Source organism: Propithecus coquereli, unplaced genomic scaffold, assembly GCF_000956105.1.
Source record: "Propithecus coquereli isolate 6110/MARCELLA unplaced genomic scaffold, Pcoq_1.0 Scaffold71, whole genome shotgun sequence".
In the NCBI taxonomy this organism is placed as follows: domain Eukaryota; kingdom Metazoa; phylum Chordata; class Mammalia; order Primates; family Indriidae; genus Propithecus; species Propithecus coquereli.
This window is the reverse complement of record NW_012153174.1, coordinates 2,658,205-2,680,207: the sequence shown is the minus strand read 5'-3', so window position 1 is coordinate 2,680,207 and position 22,003 is coordinate 2,658,205. Positions and strand designations below refer to the sequence as shown.

General features: G+C 40.6%; 1 protein-coding gene across 1 annotated transcript in view; it reads right to left on the bottom strand.

Annotated features, from left to right (window-relative positions):
• Positions 1-14,697, bottom strand: part of TOX (thymocyte selection-associated high mobility group box) — a 312,563-nt gene extending 297,866 nt beyond the window's left edge. The window contains exon 1 of the mRNA XM_012661394.1: positions 14,369-14,697. Within this exon, the coding sequence (XP_012516848.1) occupies positions 14,369-14,470 (102 nt within the window). The 5' untranslated portion in view covers positions 14,471-14,697. The remainder of the gene's footprint in view (positions 1-14,368) is intronic.
• Positions 14,698-22,003: the final 7,306 nt, after the last annotated feature.

The following is a 22,003-nucleotide window of genomic DNA, read 5'->3' as shown; positions in this document are numbered from 1 at the left end:
ATATTAAAAATGTTTAGTTTTAATGCTTAATTATAGCTTAATACCTAGGCCAAGAAGTATGTTTGCATCTCTCTTTCCTGGTTATAATGTTCTACGTCAATACAATAGCCCTGTTGTACATGTGGTTCTTATTTGAAGATGCCACCCATCATTTTGAAAAGAGGTGGGAAGTCCAAAAAATAATTCGATAAATTAGGAGTAACTTTCCTCTTCCTCGTCGCTGAATTTTTAAGGCCAACTGAAATGCCATCTCCTCCAGGAAGCAACCCGGATTCCTCCAACTGCAATTCATTACTTTTCATTCCCCATCACCAGCAGCTGACCACAGACTTCATACCTCATCAATTATGCTAAGTTGTGTTATAGTTATCCCTATCCCTCTCTGATTAGCCTGCAGGCAGGGTCCAGGACTTACTCAGGGTCTGGGACTTCCTCATCTCACCCTCCCCCTCTCCCCTTAACACTCAGTTGGTGTTCAGTAAATGCTTTTCAATTTCTAAAAATGAATTGTGTCCCTTATTAACAAAGCCCACAGCTTCTTAACAAGCACATTCCAAATAACAAAGTCTACTTCTTAGGCTAAAATATTCTCATTTCATCCCTGTGCAAATATTTGTATGGGGACTGCATTAGAGCTACCTGAAAATAAGAAGTTATTATGGAAACAGTGACACGGCCTTAAGTGAGGCAACCAAAATAGGAACGACCTTAATACTTTTACTGAAATGTTCTCTGCTTGATAAAGTTCATTACTAGAATATCGTCTTTAAAAGTGAAATGCATTCACCTGAGCACTTTTTTCATTTTGTAAATAGATTTTTTCTTGCCTGAGCCCTCAGTATAAAGTACAAAATAGTCTTCCATAACATTAGAAAAATGTCACCCCATACATAGAGCTAAATTTTTAAAATAAAATAGATTTTCTTCTTTAGCATTTTAAAGGTACAGTAGTGCCTTCATACAGCCATCATCCTGTACTACACACCACATTAAGGCTGAATCATCGGCCTGCAATTTGATATGTTCTAAAATGTGTTGAGATAACATATTATAGCCCAGAACAAAGTTAAGTCCCCATGGGCTATCTTGAGGCTATAAAGTCACCATCCTTTCAACATTACCCTACTTATTACTATGGTTATATTTAAAATGACCCTGGCACTAATCTTTTTCTCACCTATTCAAAATGACATAGAAAAGTAGCTATGTGCTAAATTTACAACCCGAGTGCCAAATATTCACATCAAATGAAAAATTATATATGACATATTCATTATGAATTTTTTTTTCTAATTTTACTTAAGTAAGTTCTTGATAAGTCTGGGGTTATTATAGCCAAAGTTACCTTACAAAAAAAAAAAAAAAGTTTTACTCTGCTTTAAAATCTCACATGTACTGGGTTTTAGACATCTCAGTAAGATAAATGGCAAATCACCACCATTGCATCTTGGCCAAGAAGAGAGAGCAAAAATGAATCTTTGACCTTTAAGTTATCAAAAAAAACCAAGGAGCCTTTTTCTATGAAATGAACATTCATATATTTGTTAACGTCATTTTACAATAAGCATTGTATTCTTGCGATTTTATGAACCTTCCACCTCTCAGAAATACATTCTTTCTTCCCTCCCTGACTCCAGGTCAGGTCTCTTCTAAAGATTAAAAGTTATAGAAAGGTAACTGGCCTCAGTAAATTTTTCCACTGGCTTACATTTTTTCTTTCTTTTCAAAGTACTCTTTAGGGGGAAAAAAAAAGAAAGAAAGATAAACACACTTCTTACAGCAAGTGCCATAAGAAAAATATGTTCTGGCAGACTTTTCCCAACTTGTAACTGAAGAGAATTTACATCATCCAAGTATATTATAAGTGCAGAGAGTAAAAGAAAGAAATCTGAAAATAGATTTTTGTTCCACTTTCAAACTCCGAGGCTCAGGGAACACAAGTGTTTCACTTCAGAAATGAGTAACCAATGACTTCAGTACACATACACCTTTCTCCTTTTGGAAAAACTGCACATAAAAGAGCATTTTTTGGCATGGCTGACCTGCAGAGATATGGAGCTAAGCAGAGTCATGAATTCACTCACTCTGATATGCACACATGATACGCAATTAAAATCTCCATTCACATTCCTGCCGGCCTGTCAATCATGAGGAAAGCCTTTTTGACAACACTCAGCGAAGCGTACCAACTAACCGCTCAACAGGAGCTTAAACAGTAACAGCTTTTGTTACTAGCAAGAACGAATTTTTTACCAAGATTGGGTTCAATTTCTAAGAAATTATTATGCTCTGAATTTTAGGGCCTTTCATTAAAAATGAAAATGTGTCAAAAAGATTTTGTATGACAAGCTATATGATGTCATACCTAGAAAATATGAGATATGTAAAAAATCCTAACCTTTTCAATCTGGGGGAATCTTTTTCCACTCTCCCCCCCCCCCCATTTAGAACAATGAACAATGATCTTATAAAGCAGTTTGCTGGGGAGGAACGTGACATTTCTAATTCATTCTAAAATTTTTCAGTAGAATTTTAAAACTTTTAAAATAGAACAGGACTCTGAACTCACTCAAAAAGTCGCCTACCAGTTTATAAACCAATGGCGAAGTGACTTTTTTAATCATGAAAAGAATATATAACAGGCTAGAAATACTGCATGCATCAAACCTTTCAATTTATGAAGGTCTATAGAAAATATTATGCACATAAATTCTTTCCAGATGAACCCGGAAAGTACTCTGCTCATAACTTAGTTTCTGTTGAACATCTAATCAAAGGCTGTGCCCTTCATAATAGCGTATTAGTGTGCTTTAAAGCCATAAATCCATAAAAACAGGGCTCAGTAAAATTGAATACAGGATGCTTGTTAATCTGCTGCTGTGTCTGTTTTGAGCAACTAACCTTGGATCACAAATTTGAAACAAGTTAATACTATCAGATAGTGAAATATTTGTCTTCTTACTTATCATGCTCTGTAACTGAGAGAGCAGATGCATCCTGACCATTAACAGTCATGACAAATTGCCTTGCTAATGAACGTTACACACTGAAAGTGCCATAACTGATTAAACTACAATTTCCCACTACCAGACAGAGAGAGAGCTGGGGACTCCAGCAGTGGGTGACTCTGATATTCTGCCAACAGGCCTTCAGGGCACAGTGCAATATTTAGAAAAACACTCTAAATTCCATATGAACATATTCTGAAAGCCTATGTGTATACAACAGGTTTTTAAAGCACATTAGACAAAACAGCTTAGGTTGTAGCTGATGAACCATGAAAAATAGATGTGTTTAACTATTTGGTATCCTTGCAAGTATGTGTTAAAGAATATTCTCTGGTGCTGGTTTGTCTCCTTCTCCTTCCCTTTCCCCGCCCCCAAAACATTGCGTGTGCTTTGCATTTCACATAAAATCTTTCTTTTGTCAGTTCTTTTGTTGGTGCAAAATTGGCAGCAGTTCAAATTCAAAGTACTCCTATTCATTTACTGACCAATGTCATTCTAGTTCACATCAGCCAGAGAGCTAAGCTCTAAAAAACATAAAAGACTTGCTTCACCACTGACGAATAATGTGTACATTTTTACAGAGCTTAAACCTTAATGCTTTCCCTGAAACTAACAATACAGTATATCTTATCATTCCTTTTTCACAAGCAGGCAGCTGCTGAAACGCTTGCCACTTCAAAATATCAATTGCTTGCCAGAGTTGTCCTCAACACACCCTGTCAAACTCATGTATATTGTGCAATGAAAATGGTGCAGGGCTGAAAGCTAGAAATTGTGTCAAATTCTGCTGTAAGGGTATGATGTGCAAAGAACAATGTATGACAACCGTAGAGACTACAAACAATGGCACTGGAGCCAGGGACTTCATAGATCACAACTGTGCCTGTACATATTTTATTGTAGGCATTATATATTTAAAGCATGACAAATGTACCATTGTACATTATGTGCTGCACAAATAGAAGCTCCTCCCACTCGTTTGCCTTTTGCATTTCTCTTGATGATGGAAACGTAGTTGAGTTTCATTTCTTTCTCTTCTCTTAAAACATTTAAGGTTCCCAAATCATAAAGGGAAAAACACATACACACGAGGTTATCAAAATGAGTAACAGAAAACAGAAGACAATAATACAAGATGAGAAAATGAGATCTTGTTCACTTAACATTTTGGCTTCTCTCTGAGGACACAAAAGCAAGGATTATCTTAAACACGAACTGAGGGTATGAAGAGAACTACACTATCACTGTGCCTATAAATTGTTGTCTACCTAATTTTAATGCAGATAAGTGCTGGCTTATTGATTTGCACGATTTTCCAGCAAAATGGAAATCCCACGTGAATATGCTCTTTGTGTGCAGAAAATATGGTTTAAGAAGCTTTTACTATTATTGCTTTCCTATGCCAAAAGAACAATTAAGAAAATAATATTTCACTACTGCATCAGGTCTATAAACTAACACCGATTAATTTCTGTTTAGATTCTAAATATCCCTTCCCACTTCCCGATTCGCTCTGTTTACTTTAAATGATTCTGGTTATTGAAAAGTTATTTCTCTTCTAAACATCTCCTTAAATAACATGTAAAATCTGAAAATATTCTAGTTTTGGTACACACCTATTTAATTATAAAGGAGCTCATGGCTACAACAACCCGACACTAATTCGGTCAATGACTGTGGAAATGGAAACATGTTTATGGGAGAAGATTACTATGAATATATATTAATCTCTTCTACCACCTAGCTTAGGGTACAAAACCTTTATCACACAAGTAGCTTGGAGTGGAATTAACTGACTGGAGGCTAAGGAAAGTGAACAGATATGCTTTTAAGGTGTTAATAAATATTTTGGAAAGAGAATAGGTGGTTTAGGTGCTTAGGGGTGCTGACCTTTGCTATGTTGATTAGTGGGACAATGATGCATTATTAACACACAGCAGCTGTACCTGAACTGCTGCCATGAATATAATAGCCTTTTATAGCCATCAGGGGAGTGAGGTTTATTAACCACTAGACATGATTAGCACATTATGTGAACTTTAGTAGGCAAATTATCTCTTATGGAAATATAATGTTGGTTATAACTAATTGTAAACATGATTTTTAAAACTTCCCAGTGAAAAACTCACATGTTTTACTACGGTTCAGCTCATTATTGGCTGATAATGGCCGACAAAAACATGGTCTATTGTGGGACATACTTACAGTAGTTGAATCTCAAAAGGCAGATTGTGTCACAGAAGGCTGCCTTGAAAATTATTTAGCATTACAAGTTCAGGGATATTAGCATACATGCAAACTTTCTCTCCCTAATTAAGTAAAACTGTTCATGAACTAGAAAAGCTGCTTTGGGATTTTTCTTCCTTTTCATTTCTTTAAGTAGTTCTTAAAAGATTAGTTTTGCAGTAAATTTTTGAGAGTTACCTTGAAAAATAACAGCATAATTTATTTCATAAAGCTTAATTTTGGGAGAGGAAAGATTATCCCATTAGCCTTAGTAACTGAACATAGCTCTGAGAGTCCATTATGAATAGTCTTTTATGCCCTGGCAGGAAGTCATTAACATAAAATAAATCATTAGCTTTGATATTAAGCTTCTACTATCTGCAGGTTTCTATGATTAATGTTCAGGACTGCATCTGCCAAATGATAAAATATACTTTTTGTTGAAAGGTTATCCAGTCTCTTTATTATTAACATTTCTCTTTATACAATTGTTACTGGCATTTTAGGCTGAGGCATATTGGTATAGAAAAGACCTAGTTTTTACAACGGTATGAAGACGCCAATGCATATAAAACTTCACCCATCATTTTTTAAATCAACCATTTAATTGAGTTAAAAGACTTAAGGAAATCAGGCAGCACACAGATATTCTTTCAATGTAATTGGACTATCTTTAGACCCAGTTGGCCCATTCGTTAATTAATCTTGCACACTGTGTTTCGCATCTCTGACCCATATATCAGAGGAAGGTACAGAGAGGCAAAGCTTGCTTCCCTGAAGTCAGGAACTACAAGAGGGCATTCCCCTCTTTCGCAGTTACTCTCTGCTTTTATCTTATCTTCTTACAGTGCAAAACAGGCAACGGCCCTCATCAATCGCATCTCTCCTTAGATGCATTGACTCTTAATGTGGAGAGGGAAAAAGGGGCCCCCTGGGGGGCTTCTCAATATCTGAGGGAGGGAGATTACAGACTGTACCTACACATACCCCATTTTCCCAAATTCACCTTTGACCCTTCAGAAAGGTTATCTCTTTAACTCCCTTCCTGAAAGAATCACTAGTCTGCAACTTTTGAAAACACTTTTATTCCACTAGGGTAGCAGAAATAGAAGAAATGGGCTGAGAATACAGTATTTTGCTGAAGTCTACCATTCTTTGAATTTCTGAACATCTTTCACCGCAGGATTTCAAAATAATCTACCTCTATTGCCTCCTTAATTCTCACAAGGCTTCCTTGATACAAATATAAATTATTTTCTCTACTAGATCTATGGAAGATTGGGACACAGATGAATTAAAGGTTTTAGTGTCAGAACTTTCACCAGACACAGAACAAAGTCAGGCTTCTCAAGAGAATGGAAAATAGAGGGGTAGGAATCATATCCTCTCAGGGTTAGATTTATTTTGCCTAGGGAATAAGTCAACACAGATTTAAGAGCACTCGGGATTTTTGTTGTTGTTGTTGTTGTTTTGGTTTTTTTTTAATCTCAAATCTTCAACAAAAAGGAGTCTTTTCTTAAGAAAGGTCTATGATTTTCCTCAGGAAGACCTGGTTCTTTAGTCTCATTAGGTTATAACATGTCCAATTAAAGCCCTAACATTCTGAACAGCATCTTTTCCTGTGAAATATGGCTAAGTTTCTTACAAGGGAGTGGTAATTAGGCATTCCTAGTAGCCCTGATGATTTTCTTTGTTGCTGCTGTCCACAATGATGGAGTCTGCCATTTAGGATAAATTCTCACGTATTTATGGCCAGAAATATGTCTAGAACCACGAGAAACACGGAAACACCTACTCACACCCAAACACATACATATACACTAATCCACACACACACACACACATACACACACCCATTTCTCTGGCTAGGCAACCCTTTCATAGTGGCCTCAAAGACGTCAATCAAAAGGCATTTCAGGCAAAAGCTGGTATCATCACTACGGTGGATCAGATACAAATAACTTGTAAGACTACACAGTAACCCAAAATACATTCTATTTTCTCGGCCACTGGCAAAGCTTCTTATTGACCAACCATGGCCTTCGTTTAATTAGGAGTCTTTTCAAGACAGTTTCATAAAAGCACATTAACTCAGGAATTAAGAACAACATATACTCGGCTAAAGCAGAACCATTTAAATTTCCCAACTGAAAAATGGACAAACAGAAAAAAACATTAATAGTGACCCTAGTTTCATGATCTTTGGTACTATAAATATTGATCAGTGACAATTTTTCATGAGTAAAATGGAAATCTGAAGATAACTTTTAAAAATTAACTTTATAACTTTTCATCAAGTAAGGCAAATATGTGCCATAGATCAAACTAAGGGGGTCTGGGAAAATACTGATACCTCCTGTTAAGAAAGAGCAGGGGGCCTCTTTCTGTCTCTACCTTCCCTTCTCTTCTTTTCTGCTGCACCATCAACATCCAAGCACACAGCAATACAATGTTCCCATTTTCAAAATGAATGCTGTAGGGAGAAACATGTTATAACCAGGAGAAGCTCATTCAGGTTAATGTGAATTCCATGTCTCAAAGTATTATGGAAGAACTGCTATAATTAACAGTCTGTTGGCACTTCCATTATAAACCACATTTCTAAGCAGTTTATAACTCAACTGTTTTTAATGAGAAATTGCTCTTCGGGATGAAACTTGGCATGCATGGTTTAAAACAAGAAATTCTCAAATTCATTAGGGCAGATGTGAGCAGTATCATCTTGGCACTCCAGTTTCCTAGTGGACAGTCCATTTAACACAATTCACCATCAACCAAGCGGGACCACAGCCTATCTGGTTCTGAAAAGTGCATGTTCAAGGAATAAGATCAATTGAAAATATATCAATAACTCCAAAGTGGAAGTAAATGAAAGGGAAAAAAGCATTTTTAAAATTGGTAAAATTAACACCTTATATAAACATTCGATTTAAACAAACAAGGGAGCATTGCAACATCTAGATTCCTCAGATGGAACTTTCTTGCAGGCACGGTATCTAATAATTTATAGTGAGCTACAATCTTATTTTCTGCTAAAAATATAAATTTTAAATTCATGGATGTGAGTACATACGATATAAGTTTTATTCTAAACAACTGTTAATATTTTTAAAGTGTAATTGTTAAAAGCATTTAGTCAACTCATAATAATTATACTTCATTTTTGAGACATAAAATAAACATCCTACCTTATGACTTCTCAGAAATTTTGAGATTCACATTTAGATAACTAAAATGTAGGGTGATAACTTATCTAAATTTGATTAATTCAGTAAGTTCTGCATGGCCAACTATTTCCATTTTAGTTATCCACGTATATTCAGATAAGAAAACATAAGCATGCTAACCCCTGTACTTACTGCAAGTGTAGCCCACCTAACCTACTATATGCTCACAGAAGATCACAGTCCCATCTTCACACCATTTTGGAGTCTAAACAAAGCTTCCTCACTGACGAAGGATGTTCAAGTGGCTTATCTTTGAGCTCTAAATACACTGCATAGAATGGGGAAGTGTTGGTGGGGGTCTATGATAGCTTAGAAATGTTGGTCCACGTTTTTTTCCTCTCAGCATCATATTTAAGTTTTCTACATCTATTATTGTATGACTCCAAGTCATTCATTTGGATGGGAGGGATGGGGAAATAAGAGCATAATTTGGGATTTTAAAAAGTGGATATGGGCTGGTAGATTCCAATCCAGAAAACAGAGTGTAGGTTACTGCAATATGGATATATTAACATGATTATGATAACGATGACGGTAAGTAGAAGGTCGAGGAAACCACAACAGTGAGTTAAGTGCCTGAGGAGGTAGAAGAGTTCAGATTAGAAGTTCAGACCTCCTAGGATCAGATGAAGCTTGGGGAGGAGAGTAACAAGGAAGAGGGTCATCCTGGGAGTGGGGATGGCTGCAGAGGGGCAGGGAGGTGGAAGATGAGAGGTGCTGGGTACACAGAGGGACCTGCTGCTGAAGGCTGGCTTCAATCGAGAAAGAAAGGATCACCAGCATTTGAGAAATATCCCCATGGTCTTTTCAACTTTCTAGTGTCCTAGCAAAAGGTTGGAAAGCATTAGAATAAATCATCCTTCCCAGCTAAATAAAATTCCCTGTCACCGCCCCCCCTCCCATTTTCTAGGCTATCCCTTCTGAATTGAGCCCATCACACAAAACATATAACCACTAAAAATAGTCCCACACACCAAAACCAACATTTAACCTAGGTTTGGTACCCAGGAAACCATTAAACTTGGAAACTTCCCTACTTTTTCCAGTTTTAAGTACTTTACTTCCTTCCACTGTTCTTAATCCCCTTGCAATTACATCATTTAAAAACAAATCTACAATAAGCATACAATTAAATATCCAAATATTAGTTCCATTTTTGTAACTAAGCAACATGTCAACATTCTCCTTAATACATCACTTAGTAACTTTTAAAATATATGATAAACTGTGAGAATACTAAACCACATTTTCTATGTTAAAAATAACATCAGATCTCTCCAGAGCTCATAACTATAATTTTTTGGCATAGACATTTAAAATTGGAATTTATAATACTGAAATATCCCATAAAGTCAAGATAACTACATTTGAGGTTTTTGTACGATATCTGATTTAGTGGCCAAAACCATGATTGTTTAGTTTATGATCTTTCTTGACTATGCATTTATTTAAAACCTATTTAAAGACCTCAAAACTTGTGGAAGGTGCCAGCCAATAAAACTCTTAGGGGAGTTTTAATTATACAAATGAATGTATGAAGTATCAACTATGAATTTCCCAAAGTAGAAGTTATGGAAGTGGATAGAGAACTAATCAAGCATGGTGCTCTAAATTGCTTATTACACTCTCCCTTCTCCTCTCCCTCCTCCCCACTCCAGCTCTTTCTCCCCCTCCTCCTTCCATCCTCTTCCCTTTCCTTACATTTATTAATCAAAATAGGAATAATGACTCCATCTTAATGGGGCTTGCAAATTCTGTATTTGAGATGTGATGAGTACTGCCACATTGAAGTACAATACATAATACACTCTAAATAGGAAAATAAGCTCAAAAGAGATTTTACAGAGACTATAATTAGTCTCAGTAGTCTCAAAAGTTATCAGACGTCTAATGTTTGCCCTGACATTTTCAAACAGAGTTCATCACAAATGGGTCCTTCTCCCAGTGTTTATATGGAAAAAGTATACACTGTCCCCCTCATTTCAATGATAAAAGTAGAATCTTCCAAATGTCCATTACTCTTTACTCCATATATCACAAGTATTAGGCATGAGTTTGTGTTTTGGACTTCCCTGTTTCTAAATCAACCAAAGATTCAGGACATAATTCCGCAAAGGCAACCACTGAGAATAGCAAAGCCCATTATTTCCCCTCCCACTGCTGGCCGAGGTCACCATCCCTGTCATTAGCCATGTCATAACATAATTGTATTACTACTCCTTATGTGGGCAGACACTGAGCAATAAGTGAACACATCATATCATTGTAAAAATGAAAAAGAGCCACTTCTTTGTCCTATTTTAGCATAAAATCAGTGAAAACAATCTTTGGAAATGACATTGCACTAAGAAACTGAAAGGAACTGTTATTACTGTGTAGGTATAGATTTAAACTGATGATCTGACATCTTCAACTAGAACAAAAAATATATTTTACTACTGAACTCCAATTTGTAAGCTCATTTAACCTAATTTCTTTTGGTAGCATTCAGTTCAATTAAGGGATACACTGTTACTTAAAATAGTCTAATTAGATGAAACTCCACTATGGTATCCATCTTTCAATGTCCGAAATATAAGCATGCTGTAAGTTTCAAAAGGGGAACACTGTTACCTCTAGCTTACATGTGTCTGTCCAGTCTATGTGCTACACTGCTGTTTCAAAGGCTGACCTATATACAGCAACATGCCATCCGTTCTGGCTGTTTGTGTAAGAGATGCCTCGCACACTTGCCATAACCATCATTCGCATTGTTTCTGCAATGGGCTATGTACAAACGGAGGCCAGTTTGCACGGAGGCCAGTTTGCACAGCGATATGTTCATAATGTAATGTGCTCTTACAATAGAGCAATGCTAGATAAACTGTTTCAAAAAATGCCTCCTACAGAGTTTATTAACCGAAAAATGTAAGTAGTGTTTTGGCAATCTATAGAGCAGCAGTACTGGAAAGTGTCAGCAGAGTAAAACAACCACATTTTAGTTTAGAAAAGCTTCAGGAAGAGGATATTCATTTTCTCCATTAGGATCTCTTCTGACATTTGAAAAAATGTCACTGGGAAACTATAGTTACAGTATCAGGACACTAAAACACACAAAGATATTGGTTCCGCTGGGACTTAGCACACCAACTTTAAATAGCAAAGTGCTGACAGGTTTAAAATAAAGATAATTAGTAATTTATGATCTTATCACCCTATTAAAAACAAATCACCTGACAAAGTGACTGTTATTTGTAATAAACTACACATTCATTACACCTCGGAAGGAGACAAGGTTTACTTTGCAGTCCTGTTTCTTTTGAGGATGTCTGATCCAACTTGTTTTTACTAAATGTACGTACAGATTTCTTACTTCACCTCTTCCAAACTTCTGTCCTTCCATCTCCCTGCAAATCCACTTGAGTCACTGCAAAAATGAATGCTAGCTGACTACATTCTAAGCAGCTAAAATCATGGAGCTAGACAGAAAATGTGTACCAATGCTACTCATGGTGGAGTAGAAAACTCAAGTGTCTGGGCTTTGTGGGGCCTGGAAAACTACCCAGTACATTTAATATAATCAGAGATCAGTGACACAAATATATTCGATGGACTGCTTCATCGAGATGGGTCAGGGAAGGTGTACATGGAGAAACATTTCCATGAAGTCTTTTCCTACTAGAAACATGTCTTAAGACTTTGCATTTTTAAAAATCCATTATTCCCTGCATAAGTTAAATAGAAGACTTGCAACTAGTCTATAGAATGGGTGGCTAATTTGCATTTAAAAAGAACAGTTTGCTTCTTATACATGGGGTAACTTAAAAGGAACTTCAATGAGCTAGTAAAGAAATTCTGAAGACTTTCTAAATTAATTTATTCAATTCACAGCACAACCCACTAAAATTATTTAAAGCACTTAATTGGAAAATGATTTAATATATTGAAGTAATTCCTGATTTTCCAAAGCATTTAACTTTTAAATTAAATCTGACCTTACTATCACAAGAATGACGAGTGAAATGTGTATCCAAGTCATTACCTTCTTTTTGGAGCCTAAAATCACTGATAAATTTAATAAGATTTGTCCAGTTTCATTGCCCAAATGGTTCTGAGCTTTTGGTTCCGGTGACTTCTGCAGGATATGACCACTCTCGAAAAAAGGACTGCTACTTTATTTTATTTTATTATTTTTTAGTAATAGTATTGGTGTCATAAGCAAAATAAAACGTAACACAATATTTGAGTGTAAAGGCAAAAACAGATTTTTAGACTAAACGAATGACGTTCCCAGGAAATAACGAAACTTCATCACACGAACTCCTCTGCGCTTGCCGAAGTTCCCCCCGCACCGTTCAACTTGCCCCTAGGTAAAGGGCTCTCCGTGTGATGAAAGCCTTTCTGCCTTGCCCATGACAAGGTTTCCCTCTTTTCTAACTTGCCTAAACACCACCGGCACACACCACAGCCCTCTGAGTAGGTCTTACACTGTAGACAGCATCGAGGAGCTTCTCCGCAGGGAAGTGTGTGTGTGTGTGTGTGTGTGTGTGTGTGTGTGTGTGTGTGTGTGTTAGGATCGTCCAGGACTCAGAGCTGCGAGTCGGTCTCGTAGTGGGGAGCCCAGGGGCTGGGAACGCAGCACGCTAAATACCTCTGTATCGTGTAAAAAAGCTGTTTGGTGATGACTGGCCACCGGGCAAACGCTGGGAGTCCCAAGATTTTTCCCGTGGAATACACCCAGGGGTCGACACGGAAGTACCTGCAGGGGCTGTGACTGTCAGGCGGATTTATCACCAAGCGAGAGCTGGGCATCGAAAAGGTCTGCCCAGCGTTTCAGAGAACTCAATTCTCCCCGCCAACGTTCATCCGGCGGGACTGCTTAGACACGTCCAACAAGCCCGAGGCAGGAACAGTCGTAGCCCTGCAGCTGCTCTGAGGGACCAGCTCCTGTCTGGCCTCCCTCTCGCGGATAAGAGTTCGAGAAGCCAGGAGAGTAACCCCTTCCCTAGGTACCCTTTGACTGTCCTAACCGTGGACCCAGCAGAACTCTGCCGCAGCCCCAGCTGGCGCCCCACCTCCGGGTCACCAGCATGGTCCGCCTCGCCCCGGTCCCCCGCGGCCCAGGCACCCGGAGTCAGCGGGCCGTGGACCCGCTGTAGTACGGGACCCAGTACGGGACCCTTCCCCAACCCGTGCCGACTGCGAGAGCTTTGGACTTGAACGCGACGCGCTTGCTCGGCTCCCAACAAACTTGCAACCTCCATGCGCACCCCCAAAACTGGAGCTAGTCCCCAAACGGTGACCCAGCTACTGCACCGTCCCCTAACCCGCGGACCAGTGTCCGGACCCGTGGCTCGGCTGCCCGAACCGGTTTGGGAAAACAAAAGAGTTGTGGAGCAGTTTTCCAGGCGGGGGGTGGGGGCGCCTCCCGGGGTCCCTGCACCCCAACTCCCGGCTGCTCCCCTGGCAACTAATCCCGGGCAGGGAAGCGGTACCACGAGCTTCCACTGCCCGGGAGAGGGAGGGAGGGAGAAGAGGGAACTGGGAAATAAACTGAATTCTCTTCCTCTGCCTCCGTTCCTGGACCCCAGACACACCCCCAAAGTATTCCGTGGTTTTCTCTTATTATTTTTTTAAACGCCCCCCGGCAAACCTAGGCAGGGATCCTTAGTCACAAACAGCAGGAAGGAAAGAATCCGAGCAAATCGTGTCACTTTCCGCACAATCGCGGTGTTTGGCAAACCCCCGGAGCTACTCCACAATATTTACTACCCGAGCGCACGCAGGGCTGCCGCCGGCTGCGAGCCGAGCGCGCCCGGGACCGGCCTCCGCCAAGCCGGCCCCGTCCACCGAGCGGCCCGGCCGCCGCCGCCCCCCTCCCGGGATCGAGCAGCGAGAACACCGTGGAAACAAAAGCAGAGCGTTCACCTTGTTGCAATAGTAGGGGTCCAGGCAGGGAGAAGGTCCCAGACAGGGAGCGTCGGGCGCAGCGGCGGGCTGGGCTGGAGGTGGATAAAATCTTACGTCCATTTCACTCTCACATCAAGCAACTCCTTTTCTTTTCCTTTTTAAAAAAGTGTTCAGCAAAACAAGCTTAGACGGAACAGAGAGAGGTGTCTGGGCTCAGGAGTAAAAGAAACACCTTCCTTCCCTCACATCCGTTTGTGGTTTGTTTAAGAAGAAGAGGAGAAAAAAAAAAAAGAAAAAAAAAGAGGGGGGAAAAGCGCTCAACTCTCCCCCAAGCCGCGGCGCGCACCCGTCGGCGCCGAGCGCGCAGCCTGCTCCGCCGCCGCCTCTCGGTCCCGCCGCCGCCGCCGCCGGGCAGGTAACTTCATGCGCTCATTGTCCCCCCGCGCGCCCCCCCATCCCCGCCTCCCGCGCCCCTCGCCGCCCGGCACTCGCGCTCGGGCTCTAGGTCCTGCAGGGCGTTTTATTGGAGACTCTAAGTTACTCTGATGGTAGTTTATTTTTTCCACCTTGGAGGCCCGGGATGGGGGGGCAGGAATCAAGAGGGGACAGGGCAGGAGGGGGGCGAGCGCCCCGGGCCGGGCGGGGTGGGCAGCGCGGCGGGGCTCGGGGTGCTGGCGGCCCAATGGCTGCTGCTCGCGGCCGGGGCCGGAGGAGGGAGGAGCGGAGGAGGAGGAGAAGGAGGAGAGCGCGGCCGGGCCGGGGTGGAAGCGGCGGGACCCCGGGCAGTCTCCGCCGAGCCCAAGCCGCGCTCCTCGGGGCCAGTGCGTCGCACACAAAGGGGCCGGCGAGCCCGAGCCACCGGCGGCCTCGGGGCACGGGGGGGAGCGCGCAGCGAGGGGGCGCTGTGGCGCACACGCCCGCAGCCCCGCCCCCGGGCCCGCCCCGGCCCCACCCCGCTCCCGCCGCCCGGCTGCGCGGCCGTCCCCGCCCCTGTCTCTGCGCCCCCTCGCGCCCTCTCCGCGGCCGTGCCACCCCTGTCACTGCGCCTTCACCCCAGACTCCGGGCCGGTAGTGGAGGTGACTTTTTTGAGCAGCGCCGCTCCTGGGGCCCGAGAACGCGGAGGGAGCGCGGCCGTCTGCGCGCTGTGAGTGGGCCACTGTCCTAGGGACCCGCGCCCACCGCCGGGCGAGGAGCCGCCCGCCCGGGGCAGGTGGACTGTAAGAGTCGTCCCCGTTCTGTTTCTCGCGCGCGCCTCCAGCCCGCACCTCTCCGTGACCCGTACCCCACTGGAGGGTTTGCGAAGGCTGAGACTGCCTTGCGCACTCACAAAAAACCGTAGGGGCGATTCGAAGGGTAAATAAGGAAACAATTATCAGCACATGATCAGGCTAGAGGGAAAACATATGGGTGTGCTAGTTGACCTTCGTGGGATCCTTCTCTTTTTATAGCTGGACGCGCAGTAATGCTCTTGGCGGGCCCGGGAAGACCCGGAGTCCGCCTCCCCTTTTCTGCTGTCGGTAAGTGGGATGAGGAAATCGCCAGTCGTGTTTTCCCGCTTTGCCTGCTCATCCCCCAAACTCGCAACTTGGTGTCTCCTGATGGCTGGGACAATTTAGGATCTCTTGGCAGTGGTCCAACATTTATTCCTAGGGCCAGTGACCTTGCCGGGAAGTCCAAGTAGGAGTGGGCGATATTTACCTTGTCAGGAGAGAGCAGCCTGGCGCCGTGGGGCCAAGACCCTCCCAGCCAAGGAGCCTGGAAGCTCTTCCTCTGTTCCACTTGTTTCTGGAGTCAAGGAGGATACTGAGAACCTTGTGCTACTCCACACACCCTCTGGTACACGTTGTTTGCCAACTGCTCTGTGCAACCTTCCCATAGCTATGTCCCTTCCCGTGCAATTGAGAGCACCAGTCAGATAGAAGCGGAGACCTGGGAGGAATCTAAGACTGTAGACAAAATGGTAAAATTAACATTGCTAAGTGTCTTGTCTATGCAAGTTTCCTTCAGGCAGCTTGTGTTAAGCATTGCTTTGTACTCCTTACGTGCTCTTCCTCTTTCTCTTCAGCCATTGTCTTTCTTTCTTCCCGTTATCATTTTTATAAACAGCAAAAATGCAGCTTTCTTCCCACCTTTCAGATTGACATGGTGGAGGTGGGGGTGAGAAGAAGGAGCAAGTGAAGAAAAAAGAATCCCCCTCTACATTCAGGAGTCCTTCAAGGCACAAAATCAGTAAGAAAATGTGTTCTTCCTCCTAATAAAGATCTTTATGATAAAATTTAAATGAAGTTTTGTGATTTATAACATCAGCTTTCAAAATTCAATTGTAGATGCTAAAATATGCCTATATGTATTTCCTTCCACAATAATAATAATCACAAGCCTTTTAGATTTAAAGTAAACATTTCGAAACTTAAATTCCTGTCATCAATCCAACATTTATTACCAATATATTACATCATTTCAAAACTTGGTTTTTAAAAATTGTATTAGAATCCATAACTGATTTGTTTGATGGCCCTGTGAAACCAGGAAGATGAAATGAAAGGGTCCAGGGCTGGAACAATATCATTATCTGCATCTTGACACCTGGGAGATGATGAAGTCTCCCCTTTTGCTCTCAAGGCCTACTACTTTTCTCTGCCTTGAGGGAAAACCCAAGGGCATGGGACCTGCAATTCCTGTACTTAATCAGGGCCTGGTTTCTCCTATATGGAGTAGATGCAGTAGATGCATGTCTGTGTATGGCGTGGTGTGATGAGTAGGAATATGAGCTGTTAGCTCCAGTCACTTGTACATAGAAAGTAGACAGGTCATCTCACTGTAATCTGAAAAAATACTTTCTTTATAATGCTCTATCCAAGGCCCATCAGACTCAATGGATATATTTCTACCAAAAAAAACTTGGGAAAGTTGAATATCTAGACCTCTTAGTGAAGCTTATTAATTTAGAAAATAGAGCAGTACTTATATTACTTTTCAGTTTCTAGGACATTGAATTTCATATCATGGCTAAATAAAATACTCATTTATTTGTCCATTCATTCATTCATTTGTAGATTATTCACCAGCTAGATTAGCGAAAAGCACTAATACTATGTACTATGTGGAGGTATGAAACATAAAAACAGATTACTGAAAATGGGTTCTGCTCTAGGTGAGTTTATAGTCTTCTAGAGTAGTCTTTTCCAACCTTGTCTGGTCAGTGGAGTCTCTTAACAATTTTTAAAAGTACTTATGCCAGGATCCCACCTACATAGATTCTGATTAAATTCATTTTGGGTAGGGCCTGGGCATAAGAATTGTTATAAACTCCCCAGTGGTTTTAATTTTCAGGAAAGATTAAAAACTACTAGTCTAGAAGGAAAAATAAAGTGGACACAAAGGAAATGTTTAAAGTATGAAATCTTAGTAAATAGGCTGGATTGTTGTTTTGTGCTGGTCCTTACAAGAAGACATTAAGGATCACAATTCCCGACACCCCATCTTCTGCACTGCCCTTTTAGAGAAGGAGTTTGGCAGTCTACCCAGTTACTCCAAGTAAACATGTGTGAATTAATTGTATATGTCTGGGTTACAACTTACTCATCTGAACTAGGAACTGTTTGTACTGTAATTATCAGAAAACGTATGCCTGCAAAGAAAACTTCTCCTTGCTAGTACTGTTATAAAACCATCAATACCTACAACGTATGAAATGCCTACTATGTCCTAGACCTGGTCCTGATTTCTTTACATTTAGTTTAACTGTCTCATTTAATTTTACAGATGATATTGGAAAGCCTAACCAGTAATTACAAACCACACTGAGCGTTTGACTTTGTTGCCTCAACATGGCCCATTTTCATTTTAATTATAGTTTCACAAATTGCTGTGTTTTCAAATTTGCAATTGTTTTCACTGACCACATTTCATGTTTACTGATTCTTCATATTATGTAGGTAAGTCCTGAATCTTGTAATAATGTCTCCAAATCACATACAGAATGTATTACTTTGGGAAAACAGCCTCTAGACAGTTAATCCTATCTGTGATTTATGACAGTCCTATAAAAATCATTCAACAAAAAATGGCACTTCCAGACAGGCATTTTTTGTTAGATTTTGGAGTTAGTTTTTCTTCAAGGATGGAAGCCCTCTATAGATCGACTATGAGAATGAAACAACATGTAGAGGGATTGATTTTAGAAATGCCAAATATGAAAAATAAAATCAAAGAATGCCATACTGTATAAATGAATTAATATTCAGTCTTTCACTGGCTTCTTATTTAAGGGTGAATTTTTCAGAGATAGTCAATGTCATAATTTTTTGAGTGTTAAGAAAGCCTCATTCCTTAAAAATACCATTCATTTGGCATCTCATATGGCCGCCTTGTATATTATAAGGCATCTTGTCATGTGTATGTATTCAGGTTTACCTTCCCAACAAGGCTGTAGGATGAAGTAGCTATGCTTGTTTCCTTAGAACCTAACCAATACCGAGTCCTACATATTTTAAAGATTCAAAAAGCATCATTAATAGTTTTGATGGGAAATGTTTTCATTTTCTCAATTTACCAGTTAGAATTTACTGTTGTCCGGGGTTACTTACCATGTTTCTAGAGTAATTTAAATGTAAAATAGAATGATATGCAATAAGTAATATCCTGCAATGGAAGAACACAGAGTACCGAAGTTTATTTCCTGGAGAGACTAGTGAGAAATGACTAGATTGTAAGTCTTTCAACCAGAAAATAAAGGATTTCAGAATGATGAGGAAAGTTTGAAGGAAATGATACAGGGTCCACACATAGCTCACATGGTACTAAATGGCTCATAAAATGCAGTATTTTTTACATAATTTGGGAAGTGTGCCATGCTTGTACATCTTGCCATTGAGTGTGGTACAGTACTTTGATCTTCAACAATACACAACATTTGTGGCATAATAGCTATAATAGGACTATTCAGCTATTTTACACGGCAATAATCCAGTCCTCTCTCATCAGGATAAACTGTGAGGACAAATCCTTTCAAAATCAGAATTAGTTCCTTGTAGAAGAGTGAGGCTACAATTATCCCTTAAATAGGAGCAGCTGCAACATGGTATCGGCCTAGAGCGTGGCAGTGAAGTGTTTTTCCAATGCAATTAAATGGATTTTTTAATGCAAACTAATATTCTATAAAAAGTCAATTGGAAGGGGAGTAAGTGTGGAATTGCCGAGATGAAAGGAACAATCATTTTTGCTTACCTGAGTTAATATTCCTGCCTTAGTAAATGCTATTTTGGTGAAAATAGATAATCAAGGCTCATATTTTCCCCAAGAAGTGGGGCCCAAAAAGGAAGTGGAGTAATACAAAGGGAAGATAATTCTGGTTTCTCTGAACACTCTATGACTTATTTTTAAATGTATTCATAGCTATGTTTTTCTATTGTTGTTTTCCGAAAAGCTATGATGAGTCAACAGCAACATTTCGGTTTAGAAAGGAAAGGTAATGCTCAGGTGGAAAAACAAAAAGATAACTCTTACGACTTAGACTAGTCAGTGCCTATGTCCAGAGTGAGACAAAGAGGAATGGGAACTTAGTTTCTTATTACAGAGATGGTTAAAGGATCAGAAATAAGACCCGTAAGAAAGATTAAAGCACCTGTCTAGGGAGGGAGTACTGAGAGGCAATGTAATGTCTTCAAATCGTGTACATCCGGAGTTCTTTCACGAGCAACAGGGGAAGAACACTCCCACCAGAGATCAACATGAGGAACTGGAGGATGTAGTCACACATGCAAATAATTTTCCCCAGTGTGATCTTGAACATATTGCCAAAGGAGAGTTGTGGGCTCTCCGTAGGACCGATTTTAAAATCTCTACAACCGAAGGTTTGGCAAGTCACCTGTGTGCCCACTGACACCCTTCGTGAAACATGTCCTCTTTATATGAAACTGAGTGGGCAGAGGGATTGAACTTAGTCCAAATTATCTAAAGGACTTTGGTGCTCATAAATTTTGGATAACATGCAATGCAGTTCATCTAAACAATGAGCCAAAGAATCTGTTGTCGTCCTTTGATGCCTAAAAATGCTTTCTTTTACATTAGGTGTTATTCTTGAGTATTTTCAAAGACTTTGATTACACATAAAAATAGCAAACATCTGATTTTACAGGTAAAATGTAAGATATGACATAAAACTAGCAATTAAAATAATTAATACATTTTTAGAAGTTACTTTTGTAAAAGGATAGGCTCACATGATAGGGATAGCCTTTTAGGGTGATCTCAGAGCCAAAGATGAAACAAAATGAATCCTCCTGCCTTACTATGATATATTTTAATGTGAAGCCTTCACTAATTTGAAATTCACACAATTTTTAGACAACAATTCCCCAGCTTCCCACTCAGGTTGATAGTTGCTGCTGAAGCCCCACCCCTGCCATGCAGTCTTCCGGGGTTGGTTAGGTAAACATGACTGTGCATTCCCCTACCTGATCTCCCCCAGGAGTAGGTACTCACTGTTTCCTTCCACTAAAAATCCGTTAATGCTTGACCTTATAATCATAATGTGATTGTCTGTCTACCAATGTACTGCTTTAACATTTCCATTTTCTTCCTAATGACTTTTGAATATGCCTGTCTGTATTAATGTGTCTTATACTGATTTTAAACTCCTACAGGGAAGGGACAGAATCTCTTTGAGTAGGAGTTCTGGCCCCCAAATATCATCAATTTCTCAAAAATTACTCTTTGCAAGAAGACAACTGCTCCGAATTGTGTCTCCCCGCCCGCACCCCATTTTAATTCATATGTTGAAGCCCCAGCCTCTGATATGATGATATTTGGAGATGGGGCCTTTGAGAGATAATTAGGTGTAGATGAAGTCACGAGGATGGGGCCACCATGATGGGATTAGTGCCCTTAGAAGAGATGCTAGAGAGCTTGCTCTTCTCTCCCTGACAAGTGAGGGCATGGTGAGAAGGTGGCCTTCTACAAGCCAGGAAGAGAGCCCTCACCAGGAACACATTCTGCTGGCCTCTTGATTTTGGACTTCCAGCCTCCAGAACTGTGAGAAAATAAATTCCTGTTGTTTAAACCACCCAGGCTATGATATTTTGTTATAAGAGCCCAAGCTGACTAAGACAACAACTTAATTTACCAAATTTATCCTTGATCTCAGAAAGAGTTAATTTAGGAAGCTACTCATACAAATTCAAGGTGTCACAATATGTAAACATATCCACATATTTAAGGCACCTTGGAAATAGTTACAATAGTCTTATAGTCTCTATGCTGTCACATCTGTATTGTTGTAGTCTAGTATCACTTCTAGTTAAAGTAACCATAAAGTATGTCCAGTGGTATAGGTAACAATATAGCAATATTTGTTAGTTGGCGTTGTTCCTCCCCCTCCTCCTTCCCTTCCCTCTCCTTCTTGGCTGTTTTGCTCATTTACGTTTTCTTTCTTTTCCTTTTTTTTTCTCTGGAGACACAGTCTTGCTGTGTTGCCCAGGCTGGTCTCAAACCCCTAGGCTCAAGTGATCCTCCCGCCTTGGCCTTCCAAGTAGCTGGGACTACAGGTGTACTACCATACCCAGCTTGCCCATTTATGTTGTCTGTGTGATCTCTAAATGCATTTGTAATCTCTACAACAGCAATTAGCCAGAGAATGAACAGAGAAAACA